The sequence below is a fragment of the Macrotis lagotis genome, chromosome 1 (assembly GCF_037893015.1).
Source record: "Macrotis lagotis isolate mMagLag1 chromosome 1, bilby.v1.9.chrom.fasta, whole genome shotgun sequence".
Lineage (NCBI taxonomy): Eukaryota > Metazoa > Chordata > Mammalia > Peramelemorphia > Peramelidae > Macrotis > Macrotis lagotis.
The window spans coordinates 478,964,774-478,981,605 of record NC_133658.1 but is presented as its reverse complement, the minus strand read 5'-3'; the positions used below and the strand labels follow the sequence as shown (position 1 = coordinate 478,981,605).

At 36.2% G+C, this 16,832-nt stretch overlaps 1 protein-coding gene and 1 long non-coding RNA gene across 2 annotated transcripts in view; one reads left to right on the top strand and one right to left on the bottom strand.

Moving 5' to 3' along the window:
• Positions 1-16,832, top strand: part of PLCXD1 (phosphatidylinositol specific phospholipase C X domain containing 1) — a 40,509-nt gene that overhangs the window by 18,893 nt on the left and 4,784 nt on the right. Inside the window, exons 2-6 of the mRNA XM_074213688.1 lie at positions 772-924; positions 7,859-7,995; positions 8,788-8,916; positions 10,717-10,872; positions 15,496-15,679. Coding sequence (XP_074069789.1) covers positions 843-924; positions 7,859-7,995; positions 8,788-8,916; positions 10,717-10,872; positions 15,496-15,679 — 688 coding nt within the window. The 5' untranslated portion in view covers positions 772-842. The remainder of the gene's footprint in view (positions 1-771; positions 925-7,858; positions 7,996-8,787; positions 8,917-10,716; positions 10,873-15,495; positions 15,680-16,832) is intronic.
• On the bottom strand, positions 4,351-14,931 carry LOC141506699 (uncharacterized). The gene is made up of 3 exons (XR_012473964.1): positions 14,571-14,931; positions 4,756-4,852; positions 4,351-4,539 (listed from the first exon to the last, which is right to left on the bottom strand). It is a non-coding gene; the product is annotated as an uncharacterized LOC141506699 (long non-coding RNA).

The window sequence follows — 16,832 nt, the reverse complement described above, 5'->3', positions numbered from 1 at the left end:
GGGGGAAGGCAAGGTGGGGGGGATGAGTGAGCCTTCATTCTCATCAGAAATGGCTCAGAGAGGAAATAACAAACACTTAATAGGGTGAGGAAATCTATCTTACCCTAGAGAAAAATGAGAAGAAAGGGATAGGATAAGGGGGAATGGGGGAAGGGAAGGGGGGGAAATAGGTGATAAAAGAGAGGGAAGATCGAGGGAGAGGGTACTCAGATACAACACACTTTTGGACAGGGCCAGGATGAAAGGAGAGAGAGAATAGAATAAATGAGAGTGGGGAGGAATAGAGTGGAGGTACAGCTAGTAATAGCAACTGTGGGAAAAATATTGAAGCAAGTTCTCTGGTGGACTTATGATAGGGAAAGCAACGCACTCCAGAGACAGAGCCATTAGAATCTGAACACAGAGTGAAGCACAATTTTTTTTTCTCTCTCTCTCTCTGTTCTTGAGGTTTCTCATCTTCTTGGAACGGGGGGAGGAGGTTTATGTCTACTCTTTTGCTTGCTCTTATAACACATTCAATTTTCATCAATGTATAGCATGGAAACAAGGTAAAGTCTATCAGACTGCCTTCTATAAGGAGGGGGAGGAAAGGGGGGGCATTTGTAAAATTCAAAACCTTACCAAAAAATGATAGGTAGATACTACTATTGCATATAATTGGAAAACAAATAACATGTTAAAAAACAAAAAAAAGAGGCAGCCTTCTATGTCATGAGAATCCTGATTTGTACCATTATTTTTAACAAGTGAAACCTCTATTTCTTTTCTCAGGGCACAATCTGTAGGGGAAGGACCTGTACTAAATAGTTGGAGTGTCTAACTCTTCAGTTTGCTTTAAGAACATGAGTGCTACCAATGCACAATGGATGTCTGAGTTGCCTCCCAAACTCTGGGACATTCCACTTTACCATCTTTCCATTCCAGGTAAGTACTCAGCTGGCATATGCCATTGTTTCTGATCAGAAAATGCTATTCAGTGAAAAAAGCACTATCTAGGAGTTAGAAAATCTGTTTTGAAATGTCAGCTCTGAAACTCAGTGAGTCAGAGGACATGTGTTTCAATTTTCACCATTGAAATTTATTATCTGTGTGACTTTAGGCAAATCACTTTGAAAAAAAAGATAGCAATCTTTCTGGTTCTGTTTCCTTATCTGTATAATTGAGATTGTATTAGATAATCTTGATTCCCAGTTCTAAATCTATACCCCCATAACCTTGTTCTCCACAAAGCCTTCATCTATCTATGCTAAAAGGAATTAATTTTTCTAAGCTAGTCATGTGATGGACAGCTAGGTGACACAGTAGATAGAACACTGGGCCTGGAATTGGAAAATCTGGATTCAAATCCAGCCTCAGACACTTACTAGTTGTGTGACCTGGAGCAACTCACTTACTGTATTTCCCCATGTATTAGACACACTCTTTTTTGAAAATTTGGGGGTCTAAATACTGGAAGTGTCTTATACAGTGGTTGTAGATTTTTTTACTTGCATTTACCGCTTTTTCATGCTTGTTGTCTTTGCACTCATTGTTTCGAATTTGTTACTGGTATATTAGGTGACTTGCCACGTTCTGCCCAGAAATGGTTCAGAAAAGATTTATGCATAGTGCTGAATTCAAGTTAAAAGTGATCCAGTTTGCAAAAGTGGACAGAAATCATGCTGCTGGATGTAACTTCGGTCTTCCTCCAACTGAGAAAACAAGCAGAGACTGGCTACAGGAAGAAGAAACCCTATTGAAGGCCATGAGAGGCAAGGCTGCCAAATGACCTGATTTAGAGAGGGAATTGAAGCTATGGAATGAAGAGTAAAGGGCCCTTGGAATTCCTGTGTCCACAAAGATGGTTCAGCAGGAGGCCAGAAGAATTGCTGATGAAAAAGAAGTGGCTGGTTTCAAAGGAGGACATTATTGGTACTTCAGGTTCATAAAAGGGAATGGAGTAAGAATGTGGCCACACACCAGACTTGTCCAAAAGATATCTGAAAGCTATGAGCAGAAGGTCCTTGAATTTCATGATGAATAAAACTTGAGTCCAATAACTTTATGTAATACATATTTTTTTTTCAAATTTCGAGTCTCAAAATTAAGATGCACCTTATACATGGGAGCATCTTATACCTGGGGAAATATGATAACTCAATTTGTCTCAGTTTCCTCATCTGTAAAATGAGAAAGAGAAAGAAAATGGCAAACCACTCCATTATCTCTGCCAAGAGAACCCCAATTGCAGTCATGAAGAGTCAATCAGACACAATTGAAATGACTGAACAGCAGCAACCACAATACATGTGTAGCATGGATTTTCTAAATAACTGACTCCTCTTCATGTCAAGAATAAAAACAGCTTGTTTTATGATTTGTTTCCTTCATCACTGAAGGAAGGAGGTGTGGACCTTTGGAGATTCAGTGTGTGGTAGAACATAGGGCTGATGAGTCAGACTCCAAGAGTTGTCTCCCCTGAGGGGAGGGGACCTTCACTGAGGGGACCATGTAGGTACTGGCCAGAACACTCTGTATGAAGAAAATCCCCCCCCACTCCCTAGGTTTTAAGTATTGGGTATGTTAAGCCCCCTCTTTTTTTCTTTTTTATAAGGATTAACAATACTTTCCTCTAGTCATGCATGCTCCAGTTGTAATCTAAATTCATTGTATTCAGCACTCCCACCTAAACTCCTTTTCCAAGAGTTTAGTGTAATATAATTTCCTGGTCTTTAGCATTTTGGATTGTTTGCTCCTGGCTCTTCCCCAATTTTAATATCAGAGAAGTGAGTGGAACTTTGCTGAGTGAAAAATCATTTCTGCTCTTGAGAAATCATGTATTGGTCAAATGACTTCTGTACAGTCACAATGATGACTACTTAGGAAAACACACACTTCAAGTTTTCATTCAAGCATCATTTCTAAGCAGAGGAAGTCCTTGGGTTGCCTTTCCCCTTGATCCTAGGCTCTTCTGGCCTTGTGACCCTACTCTGGTGATATGGAGTGGGCTCTCAGGCATCTGGCAGTAGGGTGACTGTTGGCAAGGCCTCCTGGATCATGTGCAAATGTCCAAAGTGCATGGGGTCCAAGGGGCTTGGAGAACAGGTGCTTCTGGAAACCTGTCTGTTTTGTCTACGTAGGAGATTAGGGTAAAGCAGTGAGTCAGGTATCACCCAAGTAGAAGAGAGGTAGAAGAGAGAAGAGAGAGGAGGGGGGAGGGGGAGGGAGAGGGGGAGAGAAAGAGAATGGAGGGGGAAGAGAGAGACACAGGGACAGAGACACAGAAAGACAGAGAGATAGAGAGATAGAGACAGAGATAGAGACAGAGAAAGAGACTTGGTTGCAAAGAAAACTATAAGGAATCAAGAGGATCAGAGTTCAACTGTCAGCCTCTGACGCTTGATACTCACTAGCTGTGTGATCTTGGCCAAGACACTTAACCCTGTTGCTTTGCCAAAAAAAGAAAAGAAAGGAAAAAAGGGGAAAAAACCAGAAACAAGTAAAGAAAGCAGTAACTAATGGAAATTCTCTTTCTAAAAAAATGGGGATTTATATTTGTCCTTTTAAAGAAATGCTTCTGTAGGAAAGGATGACAACATGTGGATTAAGTACTCAGGGATAATTAATAGCCTTAGAATGTAAGATTTGTAAGGGAGTTTAAGGGTAATATAACCTTCCCCCATTTTATAGATAAAGAAACTAAGGCTTGGAGGAATTGATTTATACAAAGTCACAGGGTTTATAGTGAGAAGACCCACAACTAGAACTCAGCTGTCCTGATTCCCAAACCAATGCTTATCCCTCTTTCCTCCTAGTGATATTTCTTTAGGTCCCTTTTTCATGAGAGGAGTATCTAGGTGGTGCAGTAGGTTGAGTGCTAGGCCTGGAGTCAGAATTACTCAACTTCCTGAGTTTAAATCTGTCTTCAGATGGTTACTAGCTGTGTGATCTTGGGCAAGTCATTTAACCCTGCTTACCTCAGCTTCCTCATCAGTAAAATGAACTAGAGAAGGAAATGACAAACCACTCCAGTATCTTTGCCAAGAAAACCCCAAATGGGGTCATGATGAATAAGACACGACTGAACAACAGAACTACAACAGTTTCATGAGAGAATTGTAGGATCCTGACAAGAATATCATTTCTCTTTAGTAACCATATGGGACCTCTCCTGCCTTCTTAGTATCTATTCCTTTTTAGAAACACAGAAAAAGGAAAGAAGGAATAAAGAAGTGCTGCTGTGGAAACAGGTCTTGAATACTTAAAAAACTTTAATGCTTTTTTAAAAAACTAAACTAAAAACTAAAGCTAAACACTTTAGTAACTATATTTAAATTAATTTCAACACATGCAGGTCCCCTAAGTCCCAGACATCAATATTCTTTATTCAATAATTCTCTTTTACATTTCCTCATGTGACTGAAGTTAGTTTGAACACTATTCTTTTGGCTGTGTTGTCTTGCTTTTCAAAACAAGTTTCCCATATTCTGGTGAAAAAGGGTGGAAATGTGAGTCTTTGAGTTGGTTAACCAGAGGATAACCATTGTAGATGCCTTTTGGCTGAAAAAAAATGGAAATGAGCTTGATACATATTTGATACAAGATGATGATCTGAACCTAGTAACCCTTCTACTATGAGTAGGAAATGATGTCTCAACCTCAAGGATGAAATAGCTTTGTAGGAGTTGGTAGTCATTCCTGTTGTCTTAGTTGCTTAGCTTTGTTATAAGAGTGACAGAAAGTATGATACCATGGTAAAATGGGGAACTTACTAACCTTTGAGTCTGAAGGTCTTGGTTCAGTTCTATCTTAGCCATTTATTAGCTTTGTGATTATGGGGAAGTCTTAACTTCCCAGAACTTTATTTATTTATCTGTAAAAAGGAAGCATAATTATTTTTTTAATTAAAGATTTCATTTATTTTGAGTTTTACAATTTCCCCCCCCAATCTTACTTTCCTCCACCCCCAGAAAACAATTTGTCAGTCTTTACATTGTTTCTATGCTGTACATTGATCCAAATTGAGTGTGATGAGAGAGAAATCATATCCTTAAGGAAGAAACATAAAGTATAAGAGATAACAAGATCAGACAATAAGATATCAGGTTTTTTCCCCCTAAATTAAAGGAAATAGTCCTTGGACTTTGTTCAAACTCCATGGTTCTTTCTCTGGATACAGATGGTATTCTCCATCGAAGACAGCCCCAATTGTCCCTGATTGTTGCACTGATGGAATGAGCAAGTCCATTAAGTTTAAATATCACCCCCATGTTGCCGTTAGGCTGTACAGTGTTTTTCTGGTTCTGCTCATCTCATTCAGTATCAGTTCATGCAAATCCCTCCAGGTTTCCCTGAATTCCTGTCCCTCCTGGTTTCTAATTAGAACAATAGTGTTCCATGACACATGTACCACAATTTGCTAAAGCCATTCCCCAATTGAAGGACATTTACTTGATTTCCAATTCTTTGCCACCACAAACAGGGCTGCTATGAATATTTTTGTAGAAGTGATGGTTTTTACTCTTTTTCATGATCTCTTCAGGGTACAGATCCAGTAGTGGTATTACTGGATCAAAGGGTATGCACATTTTTGTTGCCCTTTGGGTATAGTTCCAAATTTCTCTCCAGAAAGGTTGGATGAGTTCACAGCTCCACCAACAGTGTAATAGTGTCCCAGATTTCCCACAACCCTTCCAACAATGATTGTTATCCTTTCTAGTCATACTGGCCAGAAAAGGAAATATAATTATGCTGGTACTATCTCCTTATTTTTTTTTTAAGTGAAACAATGGAGTTAGGTGACTGTCCATAGTAAGTATCAAGCATCTAAGGCTGGATTTGTACTTGGATCCTCTTGACTCTAGGGCCAGTGCTGTACTTACTCTGCCACCTAGTTACCCTTCTACTAGTTACTTCTTGAGTTTGTAATTAGCTAAATATATTAATGTGTGTAAATTTTTTTCTTGAACCTTTAAAGTATTATGTAAATTTCTTTTTATCTTATTGGTTTGTGAATTAGAAAGATTTGACAATCAGAAGATTAGAGTCCTGATGTGAACTTTGCCAACAATTAGTTATGTAATCTTGGACAAAGTAATTTCCCCCATGTGGAAATTTCATTTTTGAAAAAGAGAGGGTTGGACTAGATCTTTTTTTCAGTCCTTCTTGAATCTAAGAGTTTATGATTCTTTTTTTTTTTGACAAGAATATTTATTTGTCTGGACAAGCAAAACCCTTTTTTACTATTTGCTTCCTGTTATTCCAACCCCATAATGAAAATTCTGCTCTTTTAGAAATCCCAAGGGAACAAAAATTTTATTTAAAATCAAATTCTGGGGGTGGCTAGGGGGCGGCTAGGTGGTGTAGTGGATAAAGCACCGGCCTTGGAGTCAGGAGTACCTGGGTTCAAATCTGGTCTCAGACACTTAATAATTACCTAGCTGTGTGGCCTTGGGCAAGCCACTTAACTCTGTTTGCCTTGCAAAAACCTAAAAAAAAATCAAATTCTGGAGATGATGCCCCTGTTCAGAAGAAGACTGAGTATGAAAGGGGATTCCTGTACTTGCTACTGGATAATTGTTCTGTTTTATGAAAGAAAAGTAGAAATCTCCCTTTCTCCTCGTTTTTCCTTCACCAGCAGAAAGTAGAAAATAAGTAAGGGAAGATCAATGCAACCAAAAAGGATCAGTTGATCTCAAGGCTTTCTCAGCCAGGCTGAGAAGATATAGGTTCATCTGCCCATACTTGGATAAGTGATCACAAGTCATCATAATCCCTTCAAAGTGATCCCAATGTGGATTTCTTTGTCTAGTCTGGAGTTTCATGCATCTCTAACTTTGCTATGTCTTACATTAAATTCTCCTTGGGATTGTTCATTTGGCTTAATTTTTAAGGATTCTGATTAGGGGCAAGCACTTTGGAAGTTCTTTTGACTCATCCCTGCCCATAAGAAGTGGCTCTCACAAGCTCACCTCACCATCCATGTTTATTGTCCTTATTTTTTTTTTTAGTGTAAGGTTATAAACATTTGATGTTTTGATGTATAATTTTTTGTTTTATTGAGGGGGAGGGAAAATATTACCAATTGTGGAGATCAGGAAAGGATTCTACAAGGTGGAAAGTAAAGAAAAACTACCTTTTAGACAAAGGGGATATGATTTCTGTAAGAGATTCCTAGAGAGAGATGGAATGCCGAGTTAGAGGAACAAAAAGTAAGACACTTCTTTTGGGATGTATGAATAGCAGCAATGTGATATCAATCTGAAAAGATAGATTGGAGCCATAATTTTTCATTCATCTACAAAATGGAGACACTCATGCTTGTACTACCTACTTCACAGGATTTCTCAGAGCAAAGAGTACTGACAACTATAAGATACTGTAGTTTGTAAATGTAAACTATATTTGAAATTTAATAATATGTAAGAGACCCGGATTCAGAAGAGGCCAGGGTGCATACTTAAATCCATTGTCCCTATTACATACTTTTTTGTGGTTGTCATTTCAATTGTATCCAATTCTTTGTGAATCCATTTGGGGTTTTCTTGGTGAAGATACTGGAGTAGTTCACCATTCGCTTTTTCTGTTCATTTTACAGATGAGGAAACTAAGGCAAATAGGGTTAAGTGACTTGCCTAGGGTCACATAGCCAGTAAATTTGAACTCAAATCTTCCTGATTCTAGGCTTTATGCCAACTATGCTGTGTCATCTAGCTGCCTCCTTATTACTTATAGTGCTAGGCTATATGTATATATGTATTCACATACATCTGTGTATATTTATATAAATGTATTTATCTAAATATAGAAATATAAAATGTATTTTGAAAAATAAGTTCCAGGACAGGAGATAAGGCTTCATATTCATTCCTGTTTGCAGGGAGCCACGATACAATGACCTACTGCTTGAATAAGAAATCTCCAATATCTCAAAAAGAGTTAAAGCTGCTGCAGGTGTTAAATAAGGTGATTCCTTGCATCACACGTCCAGTGATATTAAAATGGTCTACGACACAGGTAATAAAGCTTTTAATGTTCTTGTGCTCCAGTGAACTGTTGGCTTTGGGATTTATGGATAGTGAGATTACACACACACACACACACACACACACACAAATACAAACAAACAAACAAACATACATACACAGTTGGCATCCTGTCAGGGTTAATTAGGGATTTAATTATTGTCCAAGAAGGGATTATGATGGACAGAGATGTTCTGACACTGATAGAGAAGAGCAAATGTGGGAGGTTGGTTTACTCCTGAGGGGCTGTTAGGAAATATCTACATTATACAAAAGAATGGGAAATAGGATTGCATATGAGACATGAAATCTTGACAATATTTAACTTGTTTTATTTGAAGTCTTATTTGAAGTATTAAATTGATCACAAAAGTATGAATAATTGTAGTGATAGTATCTCCTTATGAACTTCCTTACTCTTTCTTCTGTGTAGTTTTATTTTTTAACATTGCATTAAGGATCTTTTCTTCTGTATCATTATTACTACTTCCCTTCCCATCCAGTGATCATGGGCAAGCCACTTAGCTTTCTGAGTCTCAGAAGGGCAATGATGTATATCACAGATGAAATCACAGTTCCTCTCTTGATGGTTCTTTATACAATGGCCTATTATTATTACCATGAGTTACATTGGGTGTCCTGCTAAGTAAGTTTCAAAAGGTTCCTATGAAGGCATAGATCATTTTGTTTGTTTCACAGACTTCCAATGATGCAATTGATTATTTGAAGAACTGGGTGTTATTGTAGGAAACCAAGGTATTTATTGGTAATCTCTACCTTGTAGGAACTGAATATAACTGAGCAGTTGGACGCTGGAATTCGGTATTTTGATCTGAGGATCGCTCACATGGTCGATGGCTCTGAGAAGAATTTGCACTTTGTACACCTCATATATACGACAGCTTTAGTGGAGGTACTGAAATATGGAGTATTTTTTTTTTAGGTTTTTGCAAGGCAAACAGGGTTAAGTGGCCTGCCCAAGGCCACACAGCTAGGTAATTATTAAGTGTCTGAGACCAGATTTGAACCCAGGTACTCCTGACTCCAAGGTCGGTGCTTTATCCACTACACCAACTAGCCACCTTGGAATATATTATTAATAGTGAAACTGATGAAGAGTAAAGATAAGTTGACTTTCTATAAACTGAATTTTGAACTGGAAGGAAACCTCATCTAATTTTGGTTTCATCAGACATTTTGATTTTTTTCAGATGTATCATATTCAAAAAATATAAAGATATTTGACCTTTGATTAATCATAGTTCTTAAATCAACACTGATTTCCAAAGAAACAAATTTCATTTGCAGAGAACTGAATTTAAAAAAAATGTGATATAACATGATTAATAAGGAAATATGTTTAACAGTTATATTAGACATATCTATATTAGACTGCTCTCTTTCAGGGGGAGAGGGGAGGGAAAGAATATAGGGAGAAAAATATGAAATCAAAACCAAAATTGATTGTTGAAAACTATTTTTGCATGTAGTTGAGAAAATAAATAAGTAAATTAATGAATAAATTAATGAAAAATAATAATAATAATATGCCAGATTCTTCCCAATGTCCACACTCTTCCTTGACAAGTAGTATGTGATTTAGGAAGCAAGGTAACTTTTACATGCCAATATTTATTATACTGGGAGAGCTCTCTAATGTGCTAAAAGAAAAACAACTCTGACTCATGTTCTTTGTTCTATGAGCCTAAATAGGTTTATGGAAGAAGAGGAGATTGTTATTTTCTCCTGAATAGAAGCAGAGAGGCTCACAAGTCACAAGGGATATGCAAGTCCTAAATATTTTCTAAGTGGAGCAATAAATTCACCCACTATATGATTTTCTCTGTGGCTTTGAGAGTTAGGTGGAAAAATACTGGCTCTGATGGCTTTAGAGATAGCATTAGAATCATGAGTAATCTCAGGTCAGGTGTTAGTCTTTCCCCTTTAACCTTTCTCTGTATAGAAGTGGGGATTTAGTAGAATATAAGCTGGCAAAAGAGCATTTGTACAAAAGCAAAGAAAGAGCTTTTCATATGATCTGAAACTTGGTTCCCAATGGGTTTTTCTGTCTTTGTCTTTCATTAAGTAAAATCTGTTCTATTGCCATATTTGAATGGTTAACATAAAATGGCATTATATTCTTGTTTCCCTTTCAATCTCCTATCAGTAAAGGATGTAATTTCCAAGTCTCTTCTTGCCTACATTGAAAAGAGAGAGACTAGCTCCCCCAAATCTGACTGAAGAACATTGTTTATACCTCTTGGACTGATACCAAGACGCAGTGAATTGCCTACCTTTTCTAATGTGGACAATTTGAAGAAATGTATTCAGAACATTTTCCATATAGGTTTTTGGAATTCTTCACTGCTATGAGTCAATGAATTTCTATTTATTGACCTTTCAAGATTCAGGTTCAATACAAAATCCTTTAGCTTAACCAGTTCTTGATGAAGTTAAGAGCATTTTTAAAATTTAATTTTTAATTTTATTTTATTGTCACTCACTATTATTCATGTACATGTAACTGCTTGGATTGGAAACTGTTTGAAAAAAGTACAAATATAAAATTTCAATAATAACAGCCACAACTTGATAGTTTGGAGTCTTAAAATTATTTAATAGTTCCAGTTTAAAGCAGGGATATTATCTTCTTAATATTGAGTTCCAGTTGAGCCTTTTAAATATGTCTTATTTTGAATTTTTTTCTTCACAGGATACCCTAACAGACATTTCAGAGTGGCTACAGAATCATCCTAAGGAGGTGGTGATATTGGCCTGCAGGAATTTTGAAGGAATGACTGATGAACTTCATCAGTATCTTGTTACCTGTATAAAAAATATTTTTGGAAAAACACTGTGTCCCAGAGGTGTAAGTGAAATATTTCATATTTAGTTGATCAGCTTTTCCCTTGACAGGTTAAGAAAAGTCCAGATGTGAGATAAAGAAAATTCCAAGTCCTGAGAGGGAAAAAGAAAATCAGGGCAACTAATTGTTTAAAAAAGTCCATTCAGAAAACTGACAACAATTTCCCTAGTATGACTAAGCAGGTCCAGCTCCAAATAAAAGGAATGAATAGAGAATCCAGAGTTAAATCCTCAGGTAGCTTCAGTAAATGGGCTTAGCCTAGTGCTTAGCAGAGTAGGTGCTTAATAAATTTGTTTCTTCCTTCCTTTCTGCTGTCAAATACAGATGTAGAATCTTCAAACATTAAACTTCTTTGGGTTTTGAGAAGCTTGTTGAGTTGCTGTATGTCAAATGAAAACCTGGTTGAACTTGATGAAGGAATATCGTTGTGTTGAAATCTCACCTGAATGACCTTGAGTTTAACCTTCCTGGGCCTTAATTTCCTCATCTCTAAAATGAGGGCATTGAATAAGGTTTCTGAGGTTCCAGTTTTAGGCCTTGATTTTTAAACATTTAATTGAAAATGCAAAATATATTTGTTTGTTTGTGGAACACATAGAGATGGAAGAAAATTTAGAGTTTATTAGTCCAAACTTCTCATTTTACAAATGAAAAATATAGAATCCCAAAGAATGGAAATGTCTTGTTCAAGTTCATACAAAAGTACTAAGTAGTGGCTATATTTGAAACCAAGTCTTCTGACTCCAAATCAGTAGTCTTTTACTTCTTTTCAATGTGCTTAGGAATCCCAATTTTATTATTAAATATGTGTCTATCTATCCCAAGTGACTAATTAGTCCTTACAGGGATAAAACCTTCAACAATCCAGAAAATAAATCAATCTCTAGAAGATGGACAAAATATTTACAGTAAGTAAGCTGTTGAATAATCTTCCACTGAAGTCCTGCTCTATTGCCTCATGCTGCTGTGGAAGAAACCCTAGGTTCACAAAGACTTTGGTAGTAGTAAGTTCTACCAGGTCTCAGGAAATGGAGAGGCTTAAAGTTGAGGTCTGGTGATGTGATTGATATGTTTGTGTCTGTCAGTGGAGGACCAGCCAAGTTAAGGGCAGAAAAGTTTGTCATCAGAATGATGGTTATGAGATGCTATATTTTTTTGATCACAGCAACTCCTGAAGCCCATGTTAAAAGGCATTAAGGCCATGGAATAAGTAATGGAGAGGTAGGGACTTGTCTTGGGAGGGAGAAGTGCTATTCCTTATTAAATAATGGAAACTTCTGGGGTTTTAGGTAATAACTTTCATAAGGGAAAGGGGACTAAACACTTTTTGCAAAGATTGTCTCATTTGATCTTCACAACAACCTTGTAAGTTAGGTGCTGTTATTATCTTTTCTTTATAGTTGAACAAATTGAGGCAAAGTGGCTAAGTGACTTGCCCAGGTGGACACAGATAAGTCTGAGGTCAGATTTGAATGTAGGTCTTCCTGATTCTAGGCTTGGGGCTATCTTCACTGAACCAACAGCTTTACAAGACATTACTTTTGTTTTGATGTTATGCTTTGTGGGTATGCACACTATTTCCTGGACTTCTCTTAGAGTGTTAAACAAGTTACTCTTGTTTTTAACTGATGTTTTGATTAGCTTGCCTTCCTCTTGCTTTATAAGGATAATCCAAGGATGTACTGCAATGCTAAGAGTATAGCAACCCTAGAGATTTACTGGTGGCAGGGCCATTGAATAGGTGGTGAAGTTGTGCCATCCAATTAAAGTTTTATGCAGGAAAGTGCATATCAATAAATATATGCAAAGTAAATACAAGGTAAATTTTTGGGGGAAGAATGGGATGAAGGATAGTATCTGCAGGAATCAGGGAAGCCTTTGTCTAAACACTATAGCTTGCCCAGTAATCTGAAGGGAACAAAGCCTTCTAAGAAAAATGTGCTGTACTTGGAACTCTACTTCTGTGAACTTAAAAAAGTCATTTCACCTTTCTTGGCTCTTTTGTTCATATATAAAATGGAAGAGTGATTTTAAGTGATATCCTAGGTCCATTTAAATTCTATATCCTATGAGTATATGCTAACAGAGCAAGTAGTTAAGCACAATACTCTAAATGGAGTCCATTACCCTAAAGGCAGGATTTGTACTAATCCATATAAAAATCCAAGTTATTCAGAGTTGACTGCATATGAAATTATTTTCTGATCACATTTTATTGTGATGTTTTATCCAAATACATAAAGATACAGCATGATATGCTTAATAAACTTCAAGAATGTGAGTATACCGTCCTTTCTTATCTATTTTCTGAATAAACTTCTTTAACAAATAGGTTACTCTGATTTTTTTTTTGAGGGTCCTCAAAAACTTCCTGAATAAAGGAGTTCCTACTCTTCCTCATTTAGACAGAGGGTAGTGTTTAGTACAATAGCTCAGCAGTCTAATCTGAGTGTCATTAGAGACCTTTCTCAAAGAAGTTAAAGGCCATTCCTGCCTTATATCTTCTTCCTTAAGATTTGGGGTTCTATATTGCTTCTTGGTCTTTTGGCTAAGTTCAAGTGAAGATTTGGGGTTCTCTTCATTTCATGTTTTGAGATTTTTATAAGTGAATAGGATCATAATTAAATATCCTGTGACTTGGGAGAAGGGATTCTATCTTTTATGTAAATACACACACACACACACACACACACACACACTGCCAAAACAAAAAAAAAGATCCTTTAAATGCTTTCTAAGGATGGGTAGCTTCAGTAAGATCTTGTGATAGAAGAAATATATTTTTATTAAGCATATTTTTACTTCCCCCATACATCAGGAGAAAATTTATGCTTTTTCTTGTTTTTTTTTAAATTTGAGTATTTTATTTGTTTGTCTAACTACATGTGCTTTTTCTTTGTTTTTTTAAATTATGTTCAAATTAATTTTTTTAATCTTTTCTTTGTTTTTTTTAGCTCTCAATTCTTAGGATCTAACAGAGGTGAAAGTAAGGTGAATCAACAGAAATGCATAAAATAGACTAAATACGAGAAAGATATATGATATAATTGCATATATTTACAGTTTGATAGGCATTGTGCCATAGTGAATAGAGAATTCATTTTGAAGTTTGTAACCTGTTTAAATTTTGCCTCTGATAGGTACTGGCTGTGTGACCCTGTCAAAGCAGCTCAACCTCTCAGAGCTTTAGCCAGCTTTCTAAGACCATAAGTTGCAGAGAGGGTGCTAGCCTGCTGTGGTAGAGGGAATTTCACATTGTAGTAATAATCCTAGACCCAATTCCTACTCTTCCAGAGACCTGAAGTCAGGAAAACCTGAGTTCAAATCTAACTTCAGACACTAGTTATGACCCTGGTCAAGTCATTTAATTGCCTCAGTTTCCTAAACTGTAAAATGGAGAAAATAATAGCATCTTCTTCCCTTCCTTTTGGGAAGATGATAAAAATAAATTAATATTAATAATTAATATAATATTAACAATAGCAATAATTAATATATTGATGATAGCAATAATTTATATTATTACTATATTGTTAATTATTAATATATTAATAAAATAAGTTAATAATATAAATAAGTTATTTGATACTATTTGGCACATAGTAGGGACTTAAGTCTTTTCCTTTTATTTCTTCCTCCCTTCCTTTAGCCTTTCCTTCCTTTTTTCTCTTCCTTCCTTTTGTCCCTCCCTCTTTTCTTACCTCCTTCGATCTCTTCCCCTTCACAATTAACAAAGTACTTTGAGTAAATTATCTTGTTTGATTTTCACAAAAACTCTACCAGGTTGGTAGAGCAGATAAAAGGCTCAGACAGGTGAAATAATGTGTCCAAGAAATAATATGTCCATAGAAATTATCATGATCAACATTCAAAGCTAAGACTAAGGATTCTAAATTCAGTGTTCTTTCCATTCCATCACAGTTGCTATGCTTATGATAAAAGCTTCTATTTGAATAATCTTAGAGGTAAAAAAACAAAAGGATATAATATTCATGTTCTTGATCCTAGAAACAAGAACTGAGATTATGGATGAGAGTTTCACAAAGGCAGATTTCAGTTCAAAATAAGGAAGGAAAGCTTCCTAATAACTAGAGCTATCCAAAATTGAATTGGACTCTTGGGAGGTAGTGATTCCCCCTCATCATCTTCAAACATTGTTTGGTCTAGACAGCCATTAAAATCTCCTCCAAATCTGAGATTATCTGATGCCAGCATTCTTCATTTTTAGAGAATGTTTCTGGATATTAGCACATTATGAAACTCAGGTTTTTGTTACGACAAGATTATTTTTGATAATTGCTTTAGTATCAGAAGTTGTGGATAGAAACAGGGAAGGATTGGTGTTGTGAGATTATGATTTTATTAGTAAGACACTGATATTTGGATGATATAGTGATATAATCAAAACAAATATTATTTATAGTTATTTTTGGAGGAAAAAAATGATTTCTCTTGTAAATATATGCCTGAAAATGTTTTTAAATTTTTTTAAAGGAAAAAGAAACATTGTCAACAGAGATGAAGTCATTTTTGCCCTGGAGGGAGTTAAAATATTTTTTGAGAGATTCCTCCAAATTCATGCCCATTGGTTATCAGTAAGCTTTTCCAATTCTGAATGCCTTTCAGGAATTATTGACACTGAAGGAATTGTGGAGACATGATTACAGGGTTATTGTCTCCTATGAAAATGAAATTGCTGTGCATAGGCACAAGGAGCTATGGCCTGGAATTCCATATTGGTGGGGAAATAAGGTGAAAACAGATGACCTGCTCTGTTATTTGGAATCAATGAAAGAATCTGGACGCCCAGGTAAACCATTTATTTTTATAACACTATCTCCAAGGATACACTGATGCTTTTTGATTCACTAACTTTTAAGCATTTAGATGACAAGTTATGCTATCATGTTTTCAAGAAGGAAACCTGAAACAGTGTAAGGGCCAATTTGATGCAGTGATGAAATTTACAGTAATTTTAATGTTAAAGAGGCTATTGGAGGCTATTGGACTGTGCTATTTTAAAGTTTACATGTCTCATTCTCATGTACCTAATCTTAGCCATCAATTAAACATGAAATAATTACCAAGTGTCTGCTATGTTTAAGGAGTTGTATATGTTATGCAATAGGCAGGGAGTTACGTAGAAGGCAGCTCGGTGGTTCAGTGCATAGAGTGCTATCCTGGAGTCAGGAAGACAAGTTCAAATCTTGTCTCAGATACTTAGAAGCTGTATGACCCTGGACAAGTCACTTAACCCTTGCTTGCTTTAATCCACTGAAGAAGGAAATGGCTAATCATTCTGGTTTCTTTGCCAAGAAAATCTTATGGACAATACTGGTGTAATAGTCCATGGGATCACAAACTGAACATAAATGAAAGACTGGACAGCAACATGTCATGTGGTGGCTAAATACATATTACTACTGATTGATAATTTTGAAGCCATTCCATTCTTAAATCTAGATTTTACTAATCAATGTATTTAAAAAACAAACCAAAAAACCAACCTAAAAACTAATCCCAAGAAAACACACAAACCCTGCCAGTTTGGATAATGAAAAACAAATTATGACAGTGAGGAGTAGATGGAAGCCATTGTTTGCCTAGTCACACTTGCAATGGACATTCAATAAATATTTGTTGGCAGAGCTTTTTTTACTTTCTCTTTTCTTTCTTTCTAGTGGCAACTGCTTGGTTCTAAATTTGAAGGCAATGTTTTGTGTATGTAGAGGGCAGTGGTTCAGAAACAAATTCTTGCTTCTTTTTGACTCATTTTAGCTTTTTTCAGTCAATACACTAGTCATACCATATTTGAAAGCTATAATGTAAGACTTCATAGATTACATAATTTTAGAGCTAGAAAGTCCTTCCAAGACATCTTGTTCTGTTTCTTCATTTCACAGGTGAGCTAAAAGGGACCCAAATAGACTGAGCAATTTGACCAAGGTCACACAGCTCACAGC